Below are 25057 nucleotides of genomic sequence, written 5' to 3' on the forward strand. Positions count from 1 at the left end.
TCAAGGGATGATGATATTTTTTTTGGCGTCACTCGTGTTGTCGACGCCGACGGGGGATGCCGAACGCGGGGGACGCCGGTCAATTTTCGCGTTTGACGAGGCATCGGAGGCTTTCGCCTTAGTAAACTCGCTGTATACGTGCAAGCGACGAAAACTGCTCTGTGGAGCGATTCCACGAAGGCGAGAAGAATCGAGAAGCGACGCACGAGCATGGTTTCTCGGCGCGAAAATTCGGCCGGCACACCATTCCTACACGCGTAACGCTTCTTTTCTCGCCTTTTCTCAATCCAAACGAGAGCGAGTGACACAAAGCTTTCCACGATGGCTCGCGCTCTCGCGCGCCGACTGCGCGGAGCAGCTCAGAGGGGCACATTAAGCGAACCGCCGTTTTCAGACCTGGCGTTTCGTATTGAATGAGCACAGCCTCATCGGCTGCTACACACAGAGAGAGAAAGACTAAAGAAAAAAAAATACGGGAAAGAGCGAGGGGGGCGCCAAATTAGGCCTAACGATGATTAACGAACGAGCTAACGATCATTACGTCACCCGCGGGGGCCCAGCGTAGCTAGCTACACAGCTCCTCCGCTGTTGCGCGCTCGCCTGGGCGATGCTCTGCTCTGCTCTTCCGGTGTTTCCTACTTCCGATTTTTTTTTCTTACTTCCTTTTTTTTTATTTTCCCCTTCCAGGCGCGTGCGCTGGTTTCTCCTTACGGTCCGACGCCCGTGTCTGGCGGCGGCGCGCCTCGCCTTTTTCCCTGATTTGAAGGAAGAGCCCCATTTGACCGCGCGAACAGCAGCGCGCCCTGCAGTATGTGTACTATATTGCTGCTGCTGCTACAGCCATACGCCGACGGAGGAGCGCCTTTGAGCGCGGAAGAAACGGCTTGTAATGAGCTTCTGTTGCGCGAGTACATTTACGCTTGCTTTCCACGACTGGCTCGTTCGAAGCGATGAAGCGTTCTTAGCGTATTTTCTTCCTTTCTTTCTCGTCTATATGCACTTTGCCCTTGCACGAAATGGCTATGCGATTGACTTATATACATTCTATATGAGGTCCCGCAAAACGGTCGACCTTCCTCTGTATATACAGCGAGTTGGGGCGCAATATCGGAGATCACTTTCTCGGACGTCAGAGTATGCGACTTGGCTTGGTGAGACGGTCGATTACTCTGGATTATTCGTCGTGTTCTCGCTTCTTATGGGTATGGGCCAGAGCATACCTCGGTCGCATATACAAAGAAAGAAAAACAACTCCAGCTGGCTATGTCTGCATCTTTTTTCTTTTTTTTTTCTTGCAACCGAAGACAGCTCTGATTTCGTAAAGTCGTGCCACGGAGGCGAGCTTGTTTTACATTGTCAGTAACTATTACGAACCGTTGCCGATATCTCGAACACAATGTTTTTTATGCGTTCACCATCAGCGCAGCCTGGTGATAAACAACATTTGGCTTGGGCATACTGTCAAACTCTTACTATCGAGCCCTATAAAATGGTACGATTCGCATTACTTGAGGTCTCTTCCGCTGCCCTAACTGAAGAAAAAATAAAGGAGAAGAAGAAGAAGCCGTCTTACGAGAGGCTTACAAGACCAGTGGCGTAGCCAGGGGCTGCGTGCGCATGCGCCGCCTTTGGCAAAACCACTATACAGTCCATCCGACGCCACTCAGACTCGCAGTCTACTATATATATGGCGTGGAAATGTGCTGTTTCCGTAGGCGCAGATACGCATGAAGAAGTCTACGGTAGAGCATACTGGGATGCCGTTCGCTTTGGATGTACGCTGGCAGCAGTTATCCCATATAGCCCCATCTGGAGGTGCCCGCATATCATGGACCGGAGCAAAATGCGAGTCGCTCTGCGTGGATGCGAGTCTTTCAACAAGGGAGGCGTGACAAAGAAAGAAAGAAAGAAAGAAAGAAAGAAAGAAAGAAAGAAAGAAAGAAAGAAAGAAAGAAAGAAAGAAAGAAAGAAGAAGAAAAGCGAATGCTCATGAAACGGCTTCTGAGGGGTGTTAGTGTGTGTGGATCTGTCTCTCACAACACTCGAGGCACGACAAAGAAAGAGAGAAAGAAAGAGGGAGAGATAATGGTCATGAAACGAGTAAGAGGCGTTGGTGTGTATGGCGAATAGCGTGTGTGTATACAGCATGCAGCGGTCCACCTTTCTTCGCGTGGCTGTAGAGTGTGTGTACACGACGACTTCAGCCAGCAGCAGCAGCAGTGACGTTGATGCCCCTTCGGCGGCTGCGCTAATGAAGCTCCTTAACGAGCTCTGCAGTGGCCGATCTCGCCTCATCCCCCCGGTGGGTGTGGTCGCAACACCGGGTTGTTCCTCCTCCGCCCCGGTGGCCGCTGCTGCTGCTTCTGCTATTGAAGCTGCTGCCACTCTCCTGGGCACGCGATAGCTGCTGCTGATGCTGCTGCTGTTTATGAGCGCGGCGCCCCCTGGGCAGCTGGCGCTGCCCTCGAGAATGAAACGTGCGGCTGGCCGACCGCGATCCGTTCGGGCGTCTCTGTACAGTTTTGGGTAGTTCGAAAGCAAAACTGAAGAGACTGAGTGCCGCCGTCGCGCTATTTCTTCTGCAGGACCACCGCAGCGTCGTTTCGCGATCGCGTTCGAATTGTCGATGGAACACTGTATGGTTTGTCGTCGGCGACAAACGCCTTCGTTAAAGGGCTTCTAAATCACACGGAGGTCGAAATTTAGTTGTCGCGTTGCAGTTGTGCGCCATTCTTCAACAAACACGCAGCCGCGAGAATTTTTTTGAAGCGGAGCCGTAATACACGCCTTTGATGATACAAAAGAGGCCCTCGCTCGTTTCGCTCTTTCCTTCGCTAAGCTACGTTCATCGGCTCGTCTCTTCTGCTGGCCGAGTGCTCCTCGCCATGCGAGGAGGGAGAGCGGTGAGCGTGCGTATCTGCGAGCAGACAAACAGGTTCTTTTCACGGATGACGTGACTAGACAGGCACGTAGGCAAGGGGGGGGGGGGCGGAGGGCCCGGGGCCCCCCCCCGAAATTCGTCCAGCCTTTTATGTTCCCGGGCAATTTTTTTTTCTTTTTGCCATGAAAAGACTTTCTTTCGAATAATTAGGCCTTGCCCCCCCCCCCCCCCCCGAAAAAAAATTCTGGCTACGTGCCTGTGACTAGACGCGCATGTTGGCGTCACGGTAAGCGCTGGAGACACCGAAAGGCCCGGAGAAGACGGGGGATTGTTTCTTGGAATTTGCGGCGCGCCCGCAGCCCGTAGCGCTGCCGGATATGACATTCTTGATCGTGACGACCTTCTGAACTCGATGCGCGCATTTACTGAAATGTTGAAAAATGATCGGATGTGGTTTAGGGGTCCTTTAAGCGTCAGAAAGATGGGCACGAGCAGACGTGCAAAGCTCTCCTACACGAGAGCTTTGCATATATATATATATACGTCGCGGCTCCTGAGGCTGTACCTTTTTAAGCTGCTGAATTTTACGCATGTAAGCGCAAGATGAAGGTGAAGGACACAACACAACTGTGTTTTACGCATCTTTAGTCTCCTATGCCCTGCCGAGTTTGCATCTATCTATCTATCTATCTATCTATCTATCTATCTATCTATCTATCTATCTATCTATCTATCTATCTATCTATCTATCTATCTATCTATCTATCTATCTATCTATCTATCTATCTATCTATCTATCTATCTATCTATCTATCTATCTATCTATCTATCTATCTATCTATCTATCTATCTATCTATCTATCTATCTATCTATCTATCTATCTATCTATCTATCTATCTATCTATCTATCTATCTATCTATCTATCTATCTATCTATCTATCTATCTATCTATCTATCTATCTATCTATCTATCTATCTATCTATCTATCTATCTATCTATCTATCTATCTATCTATCTATCTATCTATCTATCTATCTATCTATCTATCTATCTATCTATCTATCTATCTATCTATCTATCATTTTTTTGCTACGTAGTTACTAGCGTAGCCGATGCGCGAAATAGTAACATCCCTACTCGAGAGTAACGCTCACGACGGTCGCAATGCCGCCGCGGCTTAACGTGTTTCCCGGAAGGTTTTCAGCGAGATAAGCAGCGCCCACTCGTATTGGCTCCAACCGCGGTGCGAGCCATAGGGTTGTGTGGTGTGTGTGCTGCACTGCCGCTCGACTCGTAGAAGTCGCCTCGCGTGTTTGGAGTCCATATACAACGGACAGCGAGGGCGAAAAGCCGGCGCGTACGCGGGCCACTATTAATCACCTGTCCTCGCCTAGCTAGCTCGACGGTCTCTTCGCACATAAGGCTGCAGCCGCCCGGAGCTGAACGCCGCCAACTGCCTCCTCCTAACCGCGGCCGAAAAAAACTGATCCGGCGTCGTGCGGCGTGTTGGGTGTACTCGCAGGCTCCGGCGCGCTGTTTATTAATCAGGGAAGCCTATTGTTTTCGGCTCTAACGCCGGGAGGGCGCTGAGCGTGTGTATAGAAAAGGCCCGGGGTTCACTATGTAAGCGTGCGGTTTACGGTATGCGCGAACTTGTCCGTGGTTGCTGGCTTTTTGTTGTGCGAAAGGCGTTGTTGATGCTGGCGTTATAGCAGAGCGTCCTCGCTGATACGCTGACGCGTTGTGCGCCCGGCCAGGTGACGGCACCGCGGGTGGTGGCAGCGAGGGGGAGGGAAGTTGTCCCGACTCTCCCCCACTCTCCACCCCTGCGGCTGGAGAGTGTTTTTCGACGACAGTGGTGTGGTGTCACAGCCGGTCGCGGTTCTCTCGTCTCCCGAACGGCGTGGCTTGTTTTGCGCGACGGTGGCCTCCACGCCACAACCAGGCGCGCTGCGTTTTCCGCCGATATGATGTACAGTACGGCGTTGATTGACATATGGTATCGCACGCCGAGCGCGATAACTGTTCCAGGTTTACTTGATCACCTATATTGCCTTGTGGTTTACTTGTCGACCTAGTGTGTTTAGGGATGTGAAACCCTAACGATTATTATTACTAAACTGTATTAAGCCCTTATCCCCTGACTCAATGCCTAATAATAAGTATAATTAAGGAGTGAATGAATAAATAAGTAAATAAATAGTCAGTGAACCAACTTGTTTGTAGCACATGGCCAGCAGTTCGCACCAATAAGTGTCCCGAAGAAGCGCCTGGGCTAAGAGGATGTTACAGGTGGACTGCTAAATGTGCGGGACGGTTTATAGTGACGTATAATCATTTGCTGTCCCCGCATGCTGTAAACGTAGAATGGCGTAGTTTAACGCAAAAGGGGTTCACGGTCAGTATACGACCGTTAACCCTAGAAAACAGCGCCATAAACTCTTTTAAAACGATCGTCTCGTTAAATCCTTCTCGTTCGTTATTTTTTCTCTCGCAGACGGAGCTGTCTCAGAACCTGCAGGCGCTCTCGGAAAAAGCCAAGACCGCCACCGAGTTCATCCAGGGACTCAAGGGCATGTCCGAACGAGTACACGTGAGTAGTCCAAGTTGTCGTATAGTTTTCCTGAATACACTATAGAGTGCTTATTTCGGCCGGTCGGTATACATGTCCATAGAAAACTACAAACAGAGTGAACCACGGGGCAACTGGACAGAGGCGGACGCAGCACTTGTTCCGTCTCTATCCTGTGGTTTTCGCTGTTTCTCGTTGTCTATGTCCTGAACGATTGTGGTGCGTGCGTGTATCAGGACCTCCCGTGTGTAAACGAAGAATATCTTCCATTTAGAATGAACGACAACAATGCACCTTCTTCTTTTTCCTATCAGTTGATTGTATTGATCCCTTTCCCCGCCCCCGAGAGGTTTCCGCACCCGACGTAGTTTTGCATTGCCTCCGGGATCGGAAGCATTGGAAGCTTTTTGCACCTCGCGTGGTTTTGCAGTGCTTCCGGGATCGGCCCACCTATGACCAAAGGACGATGCCATCTGATGACGTCATAATGTGACGCAACGTTATTGGACGTCATTATGACGGCACATATTTTGACGACCTGTGGCGTCGTGATGATTTCGTATGGTGACTTCATCACGTGATGATGATATTTTTCTTCACTCGTGTTGGCGCCGCCGACGGTCTCGCTTTTGATCAGGCGTCTAAGGCTTTTGCCTTAACGAAGGTATGAAACGAACGGTAGTGTCACTTAGTAACCTTGTAACCCAAGATTTAGCAACTTGGAAACGTAGAAAGACGATGAGTGCGGCAATGTGTGGCTACCATCAATTATTACTCCGAAAGATGAAGCGTGTGATCATTGATGTCAAAAGGGCGATTGAAACCATCAAGCACGATTATTAAAAAATCCGGCGCTAACGATATTATTTCCATGGTAACCGGACGGTCGCAGCTGCCAGAGTTCACTCGCAATTTTTTTTACAGCAGACTGTACGTATACGGGCTTCGCGTTTAATAGCCCAGTTTGGCAACACTGCGCTGTTTGCGTGCGCTGCGTGGAAGCCGACCTAAGCGAGGAAATCAAACTGTATGTATGTATATACGCCACCACACGAGCGCCGTCGATTTCAGGAGGCGCGCGTCGCGTCCGTAATTGGAGAGCTGCAGATTACCACCCCGCGCGTCAAACGAGCCGTGAATACCACCCCCCCCCCCTCTCTTTCTCTCTCTCTCTCTCTCTCGAGAAGAGTTAGCGGCCAGCGCTTCTGTGCAGTTGAGCGTTACCTACTACGTTCTGTTCCTCGTCTCCTCGCAAGCCGCGCTGATCGTCTTGGGGGCAGGAGTAGAAGCTGCGGTCCACGGCGCGTGCTAATCCCAGGAAAGGTCTCCACCCCGCCGCTCTGATTCCCTAAGGAGAGCACATGCGTGGCCTGTGCCGGCACTATAGCTAGAAAAAACGGCGGATTTCTCTTTCGATCGTTGCGACCTTGTACGATTAGTCGCAGCGGACCGCACTTTTCTTTTCTTCAGCTGTGAAAGGACACTGAAAAGAAACATTTGTTATGGTGAGGCATAAAATAATCAAAAGAAAGCCTCTTCCCTCACCATAAAAATATAGGAGGCGACTAAAAAGAAACAGTGATTATAGTGGGGAAGTAAAACTACCCCGGCCTGCTCTATGAATATAACGGTCTTACGAAAAATAAAGGAAATAATATGACTGTTAAGGGCTCGTTTCTCTTTGTTAGACACAATATCAATGAGAACTAACAGACAATAATTCCAAGGAGAGTGTAGATGACGTTATTTGTAGTAATTAGGATATAAATGGGAAGAAAGTAAAGTGGACGAAAAGATAACTTGCCGCCGGCAGGGACATGAAAAGAGACAGTAAACGTAAGCTGTGTTTTTAAGAGCTCGATAACAAAGTGATGGTACAATTTAAGCTTTATAAATTTCTCGCCGAAAACCGATCGCCGTTGAGTCAGTACGACGTGGGGCATTTCAAAGTATAATTGTCACGTATTTGTGGTGTTGAAGAAGCGAACAGCTGAAAGTCTTTGTTGAAGGCTTCACGTTTTATTGGCCAGACATGACAGTGAAGTGAAATTCCGCACAACTATTGCTACTCTGAGGTGCAGCAGGGCAAACCTAGACGAAACCAAGGCCGTCCACTTGGCAGTTCAATTCAGAAAATCTAGCCCAACGGCAAGCGGTCTTCACCTTTTGCGAGAAAGTTGTGCCGTGAAGTGGACGTCAGTTTCAGGAAATGCAAATTTTAATTTTACGCGAAAGAAACTCATAACTTCGCCTTTACTTCTGGAGTGCGTTTGCAACAAAATATAATGAAACGTATTTGGGTTTGAATTAGCTTTAACTCCCTGCCCTTAACACAGCATGCAGCGTGAAATATGGTGCTAAAGTGCCACACCAATTCGATCTCAACAGCTTGTCAATAAGTTGTGCGGTCTACAGCCACATTCTAGCTGTTTCTAACTACGTTTGCTCTTCAAATATTCAAGCCTAGAAAAGGTATGCTCGCGTGTATATGTCGTAGGAAACTGCAACAAAAGCTTTACAGCCATAAGAATGGAAGCTTGAGCGAGTTGGTATGCGTTCATCTTTGTGGAACAGCGCTCACGAGACGACGACGAAGAAAGAAGGCACAGGACAGGCGCTGACTCGCAACTAAAGTTTATTAGGAAAGACACGCATATGTATAGGTGATGTGCACTCCACGTCGGTGGTGTGCACGGTGGTGTGCACTCTTCGTCGTCGTCTCGTGAGCGCTGTTCCACAAAGATGAACTTTACAGCCATCTTATGGAGAAGGGAAAACATAAGTCAGCTCCTCCGCAATACAGACGTGTTTTGCGGCGAAGCATACCAAAAATCGGAAGGAGCCGTGGTCACTAGAGTTACTGTATATGCTACCTTTAGGTAGCAGTGTTGCGCATAGGTCTGGCTAGCAACCACAGATTTGTGGTGAAGTCACAATCAGTTTTCGCAGGCGTCATGCCTACTGTGCAGCCGATTAACATGACTGACGTGTCGAAAACCGGCACTAAACATTGACTATCGATGACTAGTGTTAGTTCAGTTCGCTGCAGCGGCGACGTCGAGAAATACAAAAATTGGCCCGAGCGTCAGCTTCTCCGCAATGCGTGGTTGCTAGCGGCACTAGCGGCGTTTGGAAGACAGATGCGCAACTCTGCTACCTAAAGGTAGCATATACAGTAACTCTAGTGGTCACAGGACATAAACGCCTCCTAAAAAACGCGTTTTCTAGTTTGTTTGGTTTTTTTTTTTTTCGAGGGTGGGTTTCGCGGACCCCCATTTGAGAACCACTGATCTAACCACTCCACCATCACCGCTACCGGTTGCGTCGTGAACGACGAATGCCAGGAGTGTCTGGCGTATGACGAAATGGTGAAGAAAGAAAGAGAGAGAGAGAGGCGACGTCGAGTGGGGAGGCGTGCGTGATTGAATCCACCGCGCTCGTGCGACTCCGATAGGAAAGGAGAGAAAGGGGGTCAGTGTGGGCGCATATCCGCAGTCATCGGCAACGGCGTCGAGGTCACCAACCTGGCGGCCCCGATTCCTCGGACGTTGTGTCGCTCGTGGGGCGGCAGACCGGACCGGATGCTTCTTCGTCTACGGGCAATAGCGCTGCAGGGGCCGCACTCTTCCCCGCATGCGACGCGGCGTGACTCAGCTGCCGCAAACAGTGCTGCGCTTCCACCAGCCACGTGCTCCTCCGTCACCGGATATTGCATCTACGGCACCCCACGGTTCTCTCTCGAGAGGGAGCGGGTCATGGCATATCCTCGATGTTGCAGGCCTCACCCTTTTCGTCGAGTGCACGGTACACGTTCCACGTTTCGTGTGGCTGAAGTCTCGCTGCCACCGTCACGCTCGCTACTGTATAGAGAGGGTGTGCTCTGACGTCATCGAGGCGGCCATTTTTGGTGTACAAGCAGCGCGAAGAAAAATCCAGCGCTAATGTCGTTCTTGTGTAACGATTGGTGTAGTTCTTAATCCTGCGCTGAATGCAGCTCCTCTACTGGGGAACCTGAGGACGTGCGTAGCACGGCCACCCAAAGATTCCCGCTGCGCTGTTGTTAGTACCTGTATACGAATGATCTCTCGAAGGAGTTCGTAACACCGGTGCAGCGCCTGTGGGAGGAGCAATCGAGTGCTTGGTGAAGCGGTGGCGCCCTCTCTTGCGCGGCGCGCGGGTGTGAGCCGCACGTTTCCGAAAGTGAATTATTGCGATTACTTCTTCGTTATTTCTGTTAGTTATATTATCTTAGACCTTGTTCCTTAATTTTAACCCCGTTTTGAGCATTGCTAGCCTCGCTTTAGGCCTGTATTGACCACTTGATTTTGAGCGTGATCACGCCTCATGAGATCTATGGTTGGACGACAAGGCACGTCGTCTAAAGTGTTACGTACTTAAAAGCGGCGAGTCACGTCGTACGACAAAGTGGAGATACGTCAACGTGAGGCGGATAACCACTGACGTCACCGAGGCTGCCCTTTTTAAAGCGAGGCTGTGTAGGGCTGGCTTCTGGCGGATCGTGTCCGCGGACAAAGCGACGCGTAGAACAACAATTTTTGGCGCCCCTCTCGCCACCGCCGGTGCCTCTTGCACAAGTGTCGCGATACTCGGCGGCGGCACTTTCGCACCAATCGTTGTGCTCCTTTGTATCGTGACGTAGAGATCGCGCTAGCGCTGTAATAAGCAGTATGGGACGGACGGGTGTGGTTCGTCGTTCGGAGGAAGAACAGCGGAATACTACTACTCCTACTACTACTACTATTACTACTACTACTACTACTACTACTACTACTACTACTACTACTACTACTACTACTACTACTACTACTACTACTACTACTACTACCACCACTGCTACTACTACTACTACTACTACTACTACTGCTACTACTACTACTACTACTACTACTACTCCGATTACTACTACTACTACTACGATCACTGGGATAGAGGTAATAGAGGGCTTTAGCAGCGCCAGTTGCGCTAAGTACGGAAATGCCGTATGTCGCCGTGCTCAGCACGCAGATTTTTCCAGAAAGCTTTTTGGCCTCGCGAGTTGCTTCTTGCGTACGGTAGCTTCATGACATTATCAAAGTGGCTAATAGAGGCCTTGCAGACTGGAAAAAAAAAAAAACAGCTACGCGCCGATGAAGACGGTACGGTATTTCCGTACTTACCGTATGTATTACCGTAACTGCTAAAACACCCTAATAACGCAGTGGCCTTCGTTTAGTTTATCAACCGGCTATGGTATATATATACACTCTGGCTGCAAAACATTTCCGGAACCGCCTTCATTTCGGTCGCCCACCATTCTGTTGCTGTTCGAGGACGCAAAAATAAACGAATAAATAAATCAAAATAAAGAGAAAACTGAAGAGACTGCCGCTGCTTCCGGAATGACCGCACTCTGATGTGCTGGATGGAAGCATCACCGGAAGAAGCAACATCAATCGGTATACGCGTGTGCTCATACATATATATATATATATATATATATATATATATATATATATATATATATATATATATATTATATATATATATATATATATATATATATATATATATATGAGAGAGAGAGGGAGGATTAGGCACGTCTTCTGTCTTCTTCTTTCTGCCTCTGTAATGCGAGCTGTTCCATCTATGACGGAAATCACCGCAAGGACACTCTGTAGACATAACGGATAGGAGTACACTTAAGACAGCACGGATATAAGCAGGATATACTACAAGTGTGCCGACTCTGGTATAACTATTACTTATCGAATAAATCTGGTGCGTAAATAAGAAGGAAGGAGCTTGCTGGGCACTCGGAATGCGTTAAACATGTATGATAGTTAGGTAAGGGTTGTCTACTGCCGACGATGTATACAGCAAACAGAAGCTAACTAAGAAGCAGCGAAAAAAAAAAAAAATCAGGCGCTCTTGAAGAAGCCCTATCGGAAAAAGCGAACCTTCGGGGGCCGCGCTTCTGCACGCTCGCCGGCTTCGGGCTTTTCGCGTACTACGTCACCGAATTTTGTGAGGTGTAACAAGCATCGCTTGAAAAATTATAGAAGTTTCGCACTGTTGGTGCCAAGCCTGAAGTAAGAGCGGAGCTGGGCGGCCTTGATGATGATGATGATGTGCTTCTACACATGGCTCATACCCACACTGGGGGATTGGCCAAGAATGTTTGATATGAAGTTTTAAAGTTATAACTAATGATTTAACACAAAATACAAGCAAACATATAAAAGAACGAGTGCAATGATTATTTGTACGTTCAGACCAGACTACTCATCCTAAGTAGAAATTAGCAATAATGAAATTAATGTGTTACCGAACCTCTTATTCTTTTTTATTGATTTTTTTTTCTTATTGATTCATTGCTACTATCGGAATACGCTTTCTTGTCTCTCTTCATTTTTCTCTATCTTTCTTTCTCTTTCTCTATGTGAACAATACAGTCAATAATGAACCGTGTGACTTTTCTGAAATTTCTCAGTGGTAATACAATCCATATGTGACCTTTCTTTCTTTTTTTTTTACTTATACGTTTGTTGGCCGATTCCCGGGGTGAGCGTGATTTTTTGGCTTATGACGTCATCATCATCAGACTTTACCCTATATAGTTATGTTCCCTGCAGTACGAAAAGTACTGCTGTGCACAGCGCATTGCCAAGACAGTATGACCAAAACCACGTGAAGACATGCTAGATCTGTGTCGAGCCCCGTCAGAATTGGGCAAAATAACAGCAATTTTCATTCTTTTCCCTCGTGATGCGTGCAGTGGCATAATTAGCGTATGAGTGATACTATACAGTCAAGTGGTTTAATTTACTTGTTTTGTTAATGATGAAATACACGCGATACGACAGGACTGCGTAGAGTAACGCCAGATTTAGTTGCTCAGTGACAAGGATACAGCCGGTAATTAGGTTATTGTGAACGTGCTTTGAGCAGGTTACTCAATTCTGTCTCTCTCTCGCGCCATTTTTTTTTTTTTTAGAGATAACTAGAAAAAAACTGACAAGAGTGGTTGCACAATAACTCAAAATCTAGTTACACGGTAGCCACGGGGGCGGTGCGCCAGAAAAAAGGAAAATAAGTGCATTAAAAATTATTCTGTCATTTCGGCCTTCTTTTTGTGTTAGAAATTAGAATGGCTTTTAGCGTTGTCTGAAACACTTTCGAATGGGATAATGCAACTTCAACACATTTATTGACTGCGCATCATTATTATAGCGTCGGAGTAGGCTACCTTTACTACTTCTTGTATACTATTAAATGTATATTCCAATACAAATGTCGCGCGCGCCGTCTAAGATACTTAGGCTTCCTTTCAGTTGCCGAGGCCTAATTTGATTTTTTTTTTCGGTTCGCTCACTTTGATATCGCAATCACGCAGGCCTCAACAATTAGCCGTAGACTCTCAATTTGGCAGCGCTTCTCTCTTTTATATCGACCCTTTCCGGATAACTCGATTGTTCCTGAACGATTCAGTCAGAACCAATTAACGGCCGCTTGCTATCACGTCCCAGCGAGAATTGAACGTTATCGAACGAATGTTTGTCTGGCGCTGCGGAAATTTTTTTTTTTTTGTCTCTCTAACTATCGGCTCCAACATCAGCGCTGTGGTTCTATGCAGTGAGGGTAATAGTGGCCTTGATATTCTCCTGTCATTTTTCGCCGAGAGATGTCACTGGCGTTTTCAACGGCCGTGCTAATGCACTTTTTGTTTTTGCGACTTTGTGCGTTATAAACGGTGACAATGACTCGATTTAAAAAAAAAAAACAGAAATGCTGAATGATCAGGGGCGTAACCAGTTTTCTTTTTTTCTTTTTTTGGGGGGGGTGGTGGGGGGTGGTTGGGCTGTACCATTGGCTGTACTCTTTATGTATGTACCTGCATGCGTTTTGTATGAGTGCGTGTATACACATGCAAATTTTTTAAAAACTCGGGGGGGGGGGGGTTGAGCCCCCCTCCCTGTCACTCCAGTGTGAATGTGACTTCGTTCGGCTGATGTTGGCTCGAGAAAAAGTTAACGACTACCACAGCGTCCGATGGAGGGGAAATAATGTAGGCGTAGTATTATTAGACGGAAAGGCAACAGTGTGCATCAGATATAACACAGAGGTAGCCTGTATTCGAGTTCATATTAAAGGAAAATCAAAGTGAGCCGGAATAGGCCACGGAATGCAAAGGACAGATACACTCAGTTAGCGCGACGGAATGGGTAGCAAGAATGTACGCGCAGCCGACGACGGCAGAAAAGTTACTTGCGGTGACGAAATTGAAACATTTGCGGGCACGAAGTAGAATACGCTTGCGCAAGGCAGGGTGCATTGGAGATCATTGAGGGGTGTCTTTGTCCTGTGGCGGACATGAAAGCGACTGGCGACTATAATGATGATGAAGCCGAAGGATATTCCACAGCACCTTTCACTTTCAGCTTCAAGCTTTCTTTTTTGTTGTCCCTTGATATGTTCTTACCTTGTGCAAATCTGGAGGGGGGGGGGGAGGAATGGTACGGAGGGAGAGAGGGTAGGTTTTAAGAATATTGTAAGCACGTTTAACGTACCTCATCGTTCTCACTTGTACATAGCCATCATCATCTTCGCTATTCTTCTTGGTGTTGTGTGCCGAGGCACACACTGGGAATAAACGGTTCTGCTGGCGTTATCTGGTCCGCTCGTCCTGCGTCTTTCAATATACAAAGTAAGCCGAAAAAGACGCCTAAGAGATCAGGGGTGCGCATCTCCAATCGCTCTCAGTTAGATGCATTGCAGGTGGGTGCCACCTGTGCTTTCACAAAAAAAAATATAAATAAAAAGAGGCTACCATAATCTTTGATCTAGTGTCCTGTAGTGGCATTCGGACGTCGGCGTTCGTGTGTCTCTGGTGTATTCCTTGGTCAAATTATAGCACGATAGTCAAATCTTTGTGTTTCGTCGCGCTGCCCGAAGGGATCTCGGAGGCCACGTAAATAGGAGCGCGTGATTGAGACCTGCTCCGCCAGGGGCCGCAACGGTCCTAGCTGCTCGCAAGAAAACCGTCTGCTCTATCAATGAACTCATTCAGTTAATTTTCGTTAATTATACTCCGATATTGTAAGTACCCGACATAACACTTAACATGAGCCATAATCATTGATTTCGTAGCAGTTTTATTTTATATTTTATTTTTTAAAGACCTTTTCTGAATATTCGGAAAACCGGAAGTGTTCGACCGGAAGTACTCGAAAGAGAAACAGTAGTGCCACTCGTTGCTCGTGCCACTGAAGAAAAGAAAGCGAGGGATAGACAGAGATGTTTATTTTTCGGAAAACGTCCGACACTACTTCGCTCGCCACAGACGTCTTTCACGGTCGATTCCGCAGCTATATGCGGCGTGTTCCTGTCTTGGAATCTGCAACTGTTACCGGAAGGTGTTTATTACGATACTCTGCGCTGTTTCTCATCGACATTGCATCGCATTCTCTTCTCCCCTCGCGGTGTATTTCGGCATCACTTCGGGCGATACTCGGATTCATTTCTCGACAACCGCGCGGCTATGACGTGAAGGAAAAAGAAAGAAGGATAGCTCGGACTCGAAAAAACGCGCGTTCTTAGCTTTCTTTCTTTTTCCGACGACGCCATACACGCATGATGTCCCTCCCCGTGGAGCCGTCGTGTACCGTTGTTTCAGCGGCCTGTTCTCGTATGCGCGAAGCGCCGCACATCGCTTTCTCCGGCCGGTCCTCCTGGCAAATGACCCGCAGCTCGACTGCAATGCGAAGGAAAGTAAGGGGGAAAGAGGGGGAGGGGGGGTGCTGAGCAAATCGACTGCATTCCAAGGTCCCAGTTCTCCGCCAGTAGGGGTGCCGGTGGGTGGGGGTGTTTTACGTCGCCGACGACTACAGAGCCCGCGGACAACTTTGCGCGACGGCACATTCCGACGTGTGCTCCACTCCTCCTCCCTCTATGCCCCCCCCCCCCCCTTCCGCGATCCGTGTGCCGTCGACGCGCTGCATTCCGTTAGTGCATGGTTTCACCTCCAGGCGGCGCCGCAGTCGTCGCCGCTGGCCGGGGCATCTGCTTGATGGCTCAAGGCATCTCGTCCCCTGTGTACTCTATGTATATATAAGGACGGAGAAAACAGGCAGAGGAATCGACTAAGAATAAGGGACGCGCGATAGCTATAGGGAAAGGAGCGCGCTCGATTTTTGCGTGCATGCGAAAGTGCCCGTCTCTCTCTCTCTCTCTCTCTCTCTCTCTCTCTCTCTCTCTCTCTCTCGCTTTACCGTGTCCTATATAAGCTGGTGGACACCGAGTACAGCAGTAGATACACATTACTTGAACGAGGACGCGTATAGTCCCGTCCCTAATACGTTTAGTCTGTGTCGCGCGTGCCTCTTTGTCTGCAAGCTCGTATTTGGATGGCGCTGCACGCCTGTTCACGTGTGTCCGAGGACTTGCTTATTGTATGACGAAAACAGCCGGACGATGTGACGTCCTAGAAGGAGAGGATCTTGAATGATTTCTGGAGAGGTTTTGACTGGCATGGTACACCTAATGGCACGCGACTACAGGGGCGCGATATTGTACGCGTTCTATAAACGAATGAACGTTCTCGGCTGCATGCGATTGGTCGAGGCCAGCGCAAGTGTGACGAACGGGGGAGCCTCCACAAATCGCGTGCGGCTAAAAAATGTCCCTTCTTTTACAGAACGCTTAAGGGATCGCGCCCCAAAATTAGCGTGGTGAAAACTGAAATATGCACAGGGCACGTGCAGAGTGACAACGCAAACAAAGCACACTTCAACGCACTTGAGAGAAGCTTCTCTGCAAGGAAGACAAGACGCGGTGTTCTTTCTTTTTCTTTTTACGACACGCACACGAATTGTTCTTTATTTTAATAAACAGAGGTAAAACTACGGCTGGGAAGCCAAAAACGTACTCAAGTTAAAAGCAAGACGCGCTGAAGCAGCGATTGCCGCTGATGTCCGGCACGTCAAACCCTTTCACGTCACGGAAGAATCGAACGATCTCTTTCTTACTTGAGGTGTTAACTTTTCAGGAACGTGACGGGAAAATACAGTGGCGTATCTGTCCCTTTCCATGTTTTTTTAGATATAAGAGAAACTTTACCCTGTGTTAGCGAAAAAGCTTGATCTGCAGTGAACGTCCGCAGTATACACTGGAAGAATCGACTTTGATCTCCACGGGGAAGTTTTTCGAACGTCTGATAATTGCCATAAAATATTAGTGGCGCTGCAGGCAGTAAAAAGCGTCTCCAGATAGACGTGATGTGCGTAGTCTATCTCTCTATATAGTTGTATACGCGACGTCAATAGCTTTACGACGCTTGCCCGTCCCAGCTGTGTGTTTCGTTCGCTCTCCCGTCTTCTGTGTGTGTGGCGGTGGCCATCACAGAAGTGCGATGAATTTTTGAGAAGCGACGCAAGTTCCCTCGGCCACGGACAGAGTCCCTGCCGCTGTAGCGGCGTGCAATGCCAGCGAGAGGGGAAGTTGTCGGGTCACAGACCCCGTGATGGCCACATCGTTCCCGACCGTTTCCCCACCGCGGGAAATTTGGGGAAGCTGAGGGAACGTACAGGTGCGTATAAGGCCGGTATTGCAGATTTGCGGGAAAACATATATATATAGTCGCGTGTTTGTTGCACGCGGACGAGGTCGACCGTTCAAATTACGATGCACGTTCTGCAGATTTAACCATTTAATTGAGATCTTCAAATAGTGACACTGCGCGGTCGGCACACTTTAAAGGGGCCATGGCACCCAATTTTCGCTCATAATCTGTGTTATGTGGGTGAATCCTTGGGTGTTCACAAACAATCTGGCGAAATTTCAGTGCATTTGGCCGAGAACTTAATTTATAACAAGCATATTTATAAACACGTGAGCGGCCCGAGAGTCTGACAACAGTGGCGAACTCGTGAGCCGTGACGTAACAAGCCGCTTGTTTGGCAAGCGCCTGTATTCCGGCCAACGATATTGTTTCGTGGTTAGATGCGCGTGCAATGGAGCCATAGAGCTTTCTTCAGTTCGGCATTGAAAACTGAACGGTTTGCAGCGGCTGAAACTTAGGTAGAAGACGATGGCTCCGCTCCATGAAGCACATGATGTCGCACACCCCATGCCAAATGGCGGTGGGCGGGGTTTATAACCTGCGACGTCTAGATCTCATTTTGCAATGAAATATTCCTTTACAGTCCATTTTTTATGCATGTACGGGCACAGTAGACCCTCGACTTCTATATTTCGCTGAAAACCGCATTTTGGTGGGCGACCGTGTCATGGCCCCTTTAAAAAAAGAAGTAGTACTGCTTACCAACTTTGAGGTAGTAAGCGCTTGTCACAACATTTACTACCTATGTTGTAACTGAAGGTAGTAACTGCCAAGTTAGTAACCTACTGCACTGACACTACTTACAGTTATTGCCTACAGAGAAGTGGTAGTACAATGACCCGCCATGGTGGTCTACTGGTTATGGTGCTCGACTGGTGACCCGAAGGTCGTGGGTTCGAATCCCTGCCGCGGCGGCCGCATTTCGATGGAGACGAAATGCTAGTGGCCCGTGTACTTAGATTTAGGTGCACGTTAAAGAACACCAGGTGGTCGAAATTTCCGGAACCCTCCACTACGGCGTCCCTCATAATCATATCCTGGTTTTGGGACGTAAAACCCCAACATTTGTTATGTGGTAATACAAAGTTATAACTTTACTTCACCGACAAACCCAAATGAAAAAGTTAGACCGTATGGTATTGTCTTGCTAAATGCACACCACAATGACATCCTCAGATAATGTATGCGAACACAGAATATCAAGGCTTCCACGTGACACACACTTTAACAGCAACCCAAACCCTACTTTGGGGTAGCACACGTTGTACGGGTGAGTTAACCGTGAACTCAGGCTCTCATTTCATGTTTTGGACCCTGATTTTTATACATTACTACCGGCACATACGTGTGACATGGCGTAGCACAAAACTGTTATTCCAATATTATTTAAAAAATCATAGTTTGGCGAAACTTTTCATGACACTATCACAATTACAGCATAACATACCGCAGCCGATAGAGGTAGTAATGGTTACTAAATCGTGTCACGTACGCAAGTACTAACTTCACTAAGCCTGACAGCTGACACGCTAAGTGGCAACGACTATATTTACTACCGCTAATGGATAAAACGCTAGCGAAAGGTAGTAAACGGGACAAGGGGGGTAGTAAATGCTGCTGTTACTGCCTTTATTACCGCTCTTTTGTAAGAGCCTGTGGTGCAAGGGAGCTTCCCTATCTCCCGTCGTTTGGCTGGCGAAGTAGGGAGGAGGAACGGGGAAACGTTTTGGTCTATCGACGACAAGCGGCGGTAGATGGCGACCGTTATGCGTCTGGTGAAAATGGGTATCTATGCGTTTATTACCACGTAGATATGTCATAGTTACGTATCATCATGACACCATCACTACGACCATCCCCCTCTCTCGCTATTCAAGTTTGTTTTTTGTTTTTTTTTTCCTTTTTTTTTTTACCCGACCACTCAGAATGCCGACTGGCCAGGAAGCTCGTAGAAAAGCAGAATCAAGGCACTGCACCGCAGCCAAAAACAAAATGACGTTTCGGCATCTGTACGCATCGATTTGTTTCTCGACATTGGCCAGTGGCACGCTTGATTTTCTTTGTATTGGTGGTAACCTTTCTCAATTTCATCGCGCAAGACCTAAAAATAGAAGCAAACATCTCATGCGTATCTCTCACTCTTACAACTCGTCTTTTTATCGAGCGGCATTTGTTACTCCTTGTACAAGCGTCCGCTCTTTCGCGCTTAACCGTTTCCTTTCTTTTTTTTTTTTTTTTTTTTTTTTTTTTTTTTTTTTTTTTGCCTTCATCCGCATTCACTTCCACGCTGAAGCGTTTCTTCTAGGTATCCCCCCAGATCGCCTCCGGTCACTCTTATTTTCCCCCAATCTCTCCCAATGTACAGGTCCCATAAAAAACAGCCGCGCGTCATTCGCTTCCCTAACATTTTTTTTTTTTTGTTTCCTTCTAGGCGGCCTCCCCATTTCCGTCTCATTCCGCGTTCGTTCGTCTCGTCGTCGTCCGTATTCATTCCTGTCGTTTACGCAGCCGGGGGAGGGGGGGCGGTCTTCGCTCCCTTTTGTCTCCCCACATCCCCCCCCCAACCTCTCCCTACATCCCGGGAGTGTCGTCAGCATGCGACGACGACCCGCCTCATTTCTCCCCATTTACTCCCCCCCCCCCCCCCAACCAGCCGGCGGTGATGCTCCCTCATCCGCTTCCTCCGCAGCAGCACACTTTCACCGTGCAGCGTGGCCGAAGGCGCAGCTAGCTGCACCGGGCTCGATCGCGGGGCGTTGAATTACTAATAAAGTCCAGTTCGCGTAAGGGTGGTAGACGATTGGCTCTTCGCCCCCCTTAATGCTGTGTTGACTGGTGTGGCCGTTTGCAATTGTAGCGAGCCTCGTGTTAGTTGTTGTGCTTTAGCTTTAATAGGAGCAATGGCAGCTGAAGTAAATACGGGGCACAGTTTACATCGTATAGTCTGTCGCGATAACCAGTAGTCTAGGCAGAAATTTTTTCGGGAGGGGTTTCAGCTATACTTTGTATGTTCGTGCGTGTGTTTGTATGTCTGCGTGTGTATGTGCACACGCAAAGTTGAAAAATTACGGGGTTTTGAAGCCCCCCCCCCCCCCCCTTCTCTCCCTGGTTACGCCAGTGGTGATAACGGCATCCATACTGCGGCATACACCCCACTGGGGAGATGAGGGGGGAATCGATGGGCAAGCAGCGATCGGTACAATTCAAATCGAAAGTTGGCAAATTGAAACAACAAAAACGTGCGTACCATGTGGTCAACGCCTTGCTTATGCTGGCCTTGTCCTTCTGCGCGCTAAGATGAGCGCCGTAGTTCTACAGCGTCAGCACGTCCAACACAAAGCTGTGCAAGCTACAGATAATAATCGCATAAATAGTACAGTTGAAGGAAAGAAACACTCGTAGAAAAAAAATAATACAGGATTGCTTCGAGATGACTGAAATAAAGCTGTCTTAAATTTCGTGCACCTTCATGGCGCTCGTCTCTCTCTTTCGTCGTTGCTCTATTACGTGGCGATAGGTCAGCATTTTCAAACAATTTTACGGATGCATTTCGATGTTGCCATCTAAGTGAACGTGTTACTGTCATAGGCGCGCGCGTATACGGGTGGGGGGTGGGGGGGCGCTCCCATTTAATCATCTAGGGCGGGAAGGGGGGGGGGCACGTCTGCACCGTACCTTTAACCAGTCGGACCTAATTCTGTCGTTTTTTAATGTGCAAGGTTATGGCGACGCAGGCTTTTGACGATAATGACGGCTGAGGACCCCCGATATTGCATTCCAAGAACTGTTCACTTCCCACCTTCCGTCTCGGAAAACTGGAGACCAAAAGCAGACCGCTGTCACAAGCACGTCATTGGTTCATTTTCAGTTGTACATCCATTGCGAATCTTGTTTTCTTTTGAACTCGACCGACGAAAAAAAAAAGGGAGGGGGGTGCAAGTTTCATACTCCACCTCCACACACCCCACCACCACTACCACCGCTACAGGAGAATCCTGCGCACGCCTATTGTTACCACAGTATTGTAGACTAACACGAATGAAAGCGACTGCACGCCTCTGCATCCGGCATTCCATGGCCTTGTATAGTTCGATGCCACGGCATATAAAACTGAGTCGTGTAGTAAAAGTCCATCGTGTAGTATAACGGCTCCCGAATGGCTGTTTCCATCAGTCGAAAACGAAAAGCTCGCACGGTCCCCTAGGCATTCGCCGAGATGACGTCATCGTGTGACGCAGGCCCGTGGCCAGGAAATTTTTTCGGGGGGGGGGGGGCACTTGCTAAAGGCCTTGTCTTTGTTAGAAAAAACATCTAGTTTAATCATTTATTTTCAGTAAAACAACCCCCTCCATCAGAACTTCGGGGGACACCCCCTCCCCCCCGGCTACGGGCCTGACGTGACGTCATAATTTTTGACAGTCTGTGACGTCAAAATTTATTGTGCTATAGGGAACCAGCGCTGGAGTTTCCGCGGTGTGGGCAATGCCGCCCTGGCGGTCAAAGCGCGCATACTCCAGCCGCTCCCGCGGGCGAAAGTGGCGACTGGTTGAGGCGATGCGGGCGCGTATCGCCGAAACAAAACAAAAGGATGCTGGCGGTACTGTTAAGCATTCAAGTGCCACAATACGTAGAAATGAGGGAGGACGTATCCTTCTATGCTTTTCCTTCTAAAACATACGAATAGGAGCGGATGCGGCGTTGCATCCCGGCAGTCAGGAGAGCACAGTATGTTCTGCTCTTGCTCTCCTGTCTAGTGGCGTCGAGCTGGTTTCTAAACGAACTGCGCGTGTCTGCTAGATTTATTCGATAGTGAAGGCGACCAGTGGAAACCGGGGCCAACGAGCAGAATTTAATCGGTGTCTTGTCGTAAATAAAACGTACATATTATGCAGCATGCGGCATATGTAACATTTTTTTCATCTGACCACTGCCAAGTTCATTTCTGATGCCACCGCGGGCAGTGAATGATACGATAGGCAAGTAGTCTACATTATTTGCAAACAGTTACGCAGAAGGAAAGCTGTCTGTTTACGAGATACGTATGGGGGCACGTTCGCCGATGCCGCTGAACTGATATGAGAAATAAGCACGCGATGGACGCCTCCGTTGAACTTCACTCGTGCTACAGACAGAGTTGTCACGAACGAAGCAGTGGACTACTCGAAGCTTAGCTTTCTGGAGTCAGCCGATGCGGTAAAGCGTCTTTGTGCATTGGCTGCCGCGGCGAAGTGACATATCGCAATTTATGGCTCGCTAGAAAGGGAATGTCTTGGATATTTACTCGCCGTTTAATTCGCCTAACGCACTGTGTTAGTTTTTTCGCTTGCCTGTGTCTGCTTAGAATAAACGTGTTTGATCAACATCGACAATTGCTGGCGTTTTACCTGCCAAACAAGGTATAATTATGAGGCACGCGCCGTAGTGTGGGAATCAGGATTAATTTTGACCGCTTGGGGTTCTTTAATGTGCCCATAAATCTCAGTACGCGGGCGTTCTTTTTATTTCAACCCCATCAAAATGCGCGCGCCACCGTGGCCGGGAATCTATCCCGCGCCCTCGAGCATACCAGCGCGACACCATACATGCTATGCTAGCAGGGTGGTTTGCTTGATCAACGTTGGCGTGCATACATACCGCGGGCTGGGCATACATACCACGGCAGAAAAACGTTGACGCAGGTACCCCTTGCCTCTTACTTTCATTTTTTGCTGTAGTAGTGCGCAGCTGGTATCGACCCAGCACGTACTTATCAATGGAGGCTTGTGAGCCTGCACTAGCTTGACGTAAATCCCAGGACGCAACCAGAAAATGGTGATGACGGAGTCGCCACCACGGCACAGCACTGTCTGTTCGACGCCGTATGTACAGACGTAGTCTGCTTTGTAGGGCGTCTCTTCGTTTTCCAGTGTATTCCTGAGAAATTAGCCTTCAAACAAAGTTATTCTTTATAAACCATAGAGCAGTATTACTGGCGCAATGGCTGCTCGAGCTGTTCGCGCCAAAGTGAAGCACGGGAACGGCGCACGCGCGTGCGCTCACCGCGGTACAGTGCGGCCGGTCATCCGAGCGCAAGCGGCATGGCCTCCGAGATTAGCCGGCGGCGCGGAGGCCATGCGAGCGGCTGAGTTATGTCGCGACTCTCCGCCAGGCGCCCTTTTTCGGCGCGCCACCTATCCAGCGCTGGTCTCCCATACCATAGAGTCACTGTCATAGTCACAGCCATAGTCATAGTCACTTCACATGCTGACGTCATCAAGTTGTAATCTCTGATAACGCGATTTTCTGCATCGTTCGTGTTGACGCCGCCGACGCTGCCGGTCACTTTTCTCCTTTGACGAGGCATTTAAGGCTTTCGCCTTAAAGCCGCCTATACAAGGACCGGGTAGCCGATATGAATTCACTCTTAAAGACCTCTTTCTTGGGTTTTAAGCCGACGGCACGGTGTTGGAATAGCCGAATAGCTTCCACAGCGCTGCAGCGAGATTTTCTACCGAAAGAGCCCAATGTCGCTGAGCGCGCGTGCTTTAATGACCCGCGAGAGGCCATGGGCCCTCCCCCCTCGCGCCGCGGTGTTAATAACAATCGCGACGCGAGCTCGAGCACCAGGGGGCGTCGGCGGTGAGGGCGCGACCAGATGGACAAGCGTGCGCCTTCCGCGTCTTCAGCCCAGCCGCTCATTAGGAGACTGGCACGTCTAATGCGCGCCGTCGAGCCGGTCGATGCATGCGACTCTGTTTCCCTCGTGTGATGGCGTCGCGCTCTCTCTCTCTCTTCTTTGTCTTTCTCCCTGGGCGAATTGTTGCTAAGACGGCATCTCAACCGCACTTTCGTTGTGGAAAGAAAAAAGAGAGAGATTGAGGGTAACACGAAGACGCACTTGGCTTTCCATTTTTCCTTCTTCTGAGCTGAGCGCCGGTAATGAGCATTCTAGAAACTGTATGTAGTACGGCGTTTCCAGCGCGAAAGCGACGGCTGACACGTTTCGAGCACTTCGGTATACTCAGTTGCAACCTATAAGAATAAATACTACAAGCTCTGCACACAGACATGCGGGGTGCCTGTGCCCTTCACCTGTGAAATACAATCGTGCTGGCAGGTTTTCGCTCGAACCATGAGTACTTCTTCTCGGCTAATGCAAATAGTTAAGAGACGTCATCGTCCAACTCGGTGCCTAGAAACCGAAAGCCGTTCACGTAAAAAAGGCGATATTGAAATTATTTAGCGAGGATAGATAGATCTTGAAGCGTGTATAACGTTTCCCAGAGCAATAAGAAACGTTTGCAACAAATAACGCGCCAGCAACAAATTTGATGGCACCACCCCTTTAAGTTGTAACTGTGTATCACTGCTTTCCTATAGAAGACGATAACTTACTGGGCCTTTTCCATCCGCATCGACGTACAGTGTACGATGGATTTCGTGATCTAATTCAACTACCGTATTTATTTGCATATTACCAGCACTGGTTAATGTTGACTTATATCGCCAAGAACATGTCAGCTGCTCAGTAAAGTAAAAAGTTGGGCGAGTTTATTTGTTCATGATGACTGAGGGGCGCGAGAAAACGGCACGCAACGAAAAGAAGTACACGGGACGACGCGCGTCGTCCCGTGTACTTCTTTTCGTTGTGTGCCGTTTTCTCGCGCCTCTCAGTCATCACGTCAGCTGCTACCGTACTGCTTATGGAAAACAACTGCTCTGGCTTACATTGTCCACTATATGAAAGGAGCCTATGTGCAATTACGACATTTAATGTGCATGTGTATTGTGAATCGTGTGCACTCGTGCTTTATATCTCTCTTACTCCCTAATTTCCCTTCCCCACGTGTAGGAAAGCAAATAGGACGTATTCTATAGTTAGCCAAGCTCCCCACCTTTCGTGTATTTCCTCTCTCTACTTAGTCTTTGTTCCTCTACGAAATTCACGCGATTTCATTGCGCGAAAATTTATTTATTAAAGATGACGAATCATTAATTTCTCTCT

The 25057-nt window shown here is 48.5% G+C and overlaps 1 protein-coding gene across 2 annotated transcripts in view; it reads left to right on the forward strand.

The window, feature by feature from the left end:
- Positions 1–25057, forward strand: part of LOC119374769 (E3 ubiquitin-protein ligase TRIM9) — a 219415-nt gene that overhangs the window by 167332 nt on the left and 27026 nt on the right. For both annotated transcript variants that reach the window (XM_049420272.1, XM_037644950.2), the window contains exon 2: positions 5382–5477. In XM_049420272.1, the coding sequence (XP_049276229.1) occupies positions 5382–5477 (96 nt within the window). The remainder of the gene's footprint in view (positions 1–5381; positions 5478–25057) is intronic.

Source organism: Rhipicephalus sanguineus, chromosome 11 (genome assembly GCF_013339695.2).
Source record: "Rhipicephalus sanguineus isolate Rsan-2018 chromosome 11, BIME_Rsan_1.4, whole genome shotgun sequence".
Lineage (NCBI taxonomy): Eukaryota > Metazoa > Arthropoda > Arachnida > Ixodida > Ixodidae > Rhipicephalus > Rhipicephalus sanguineus.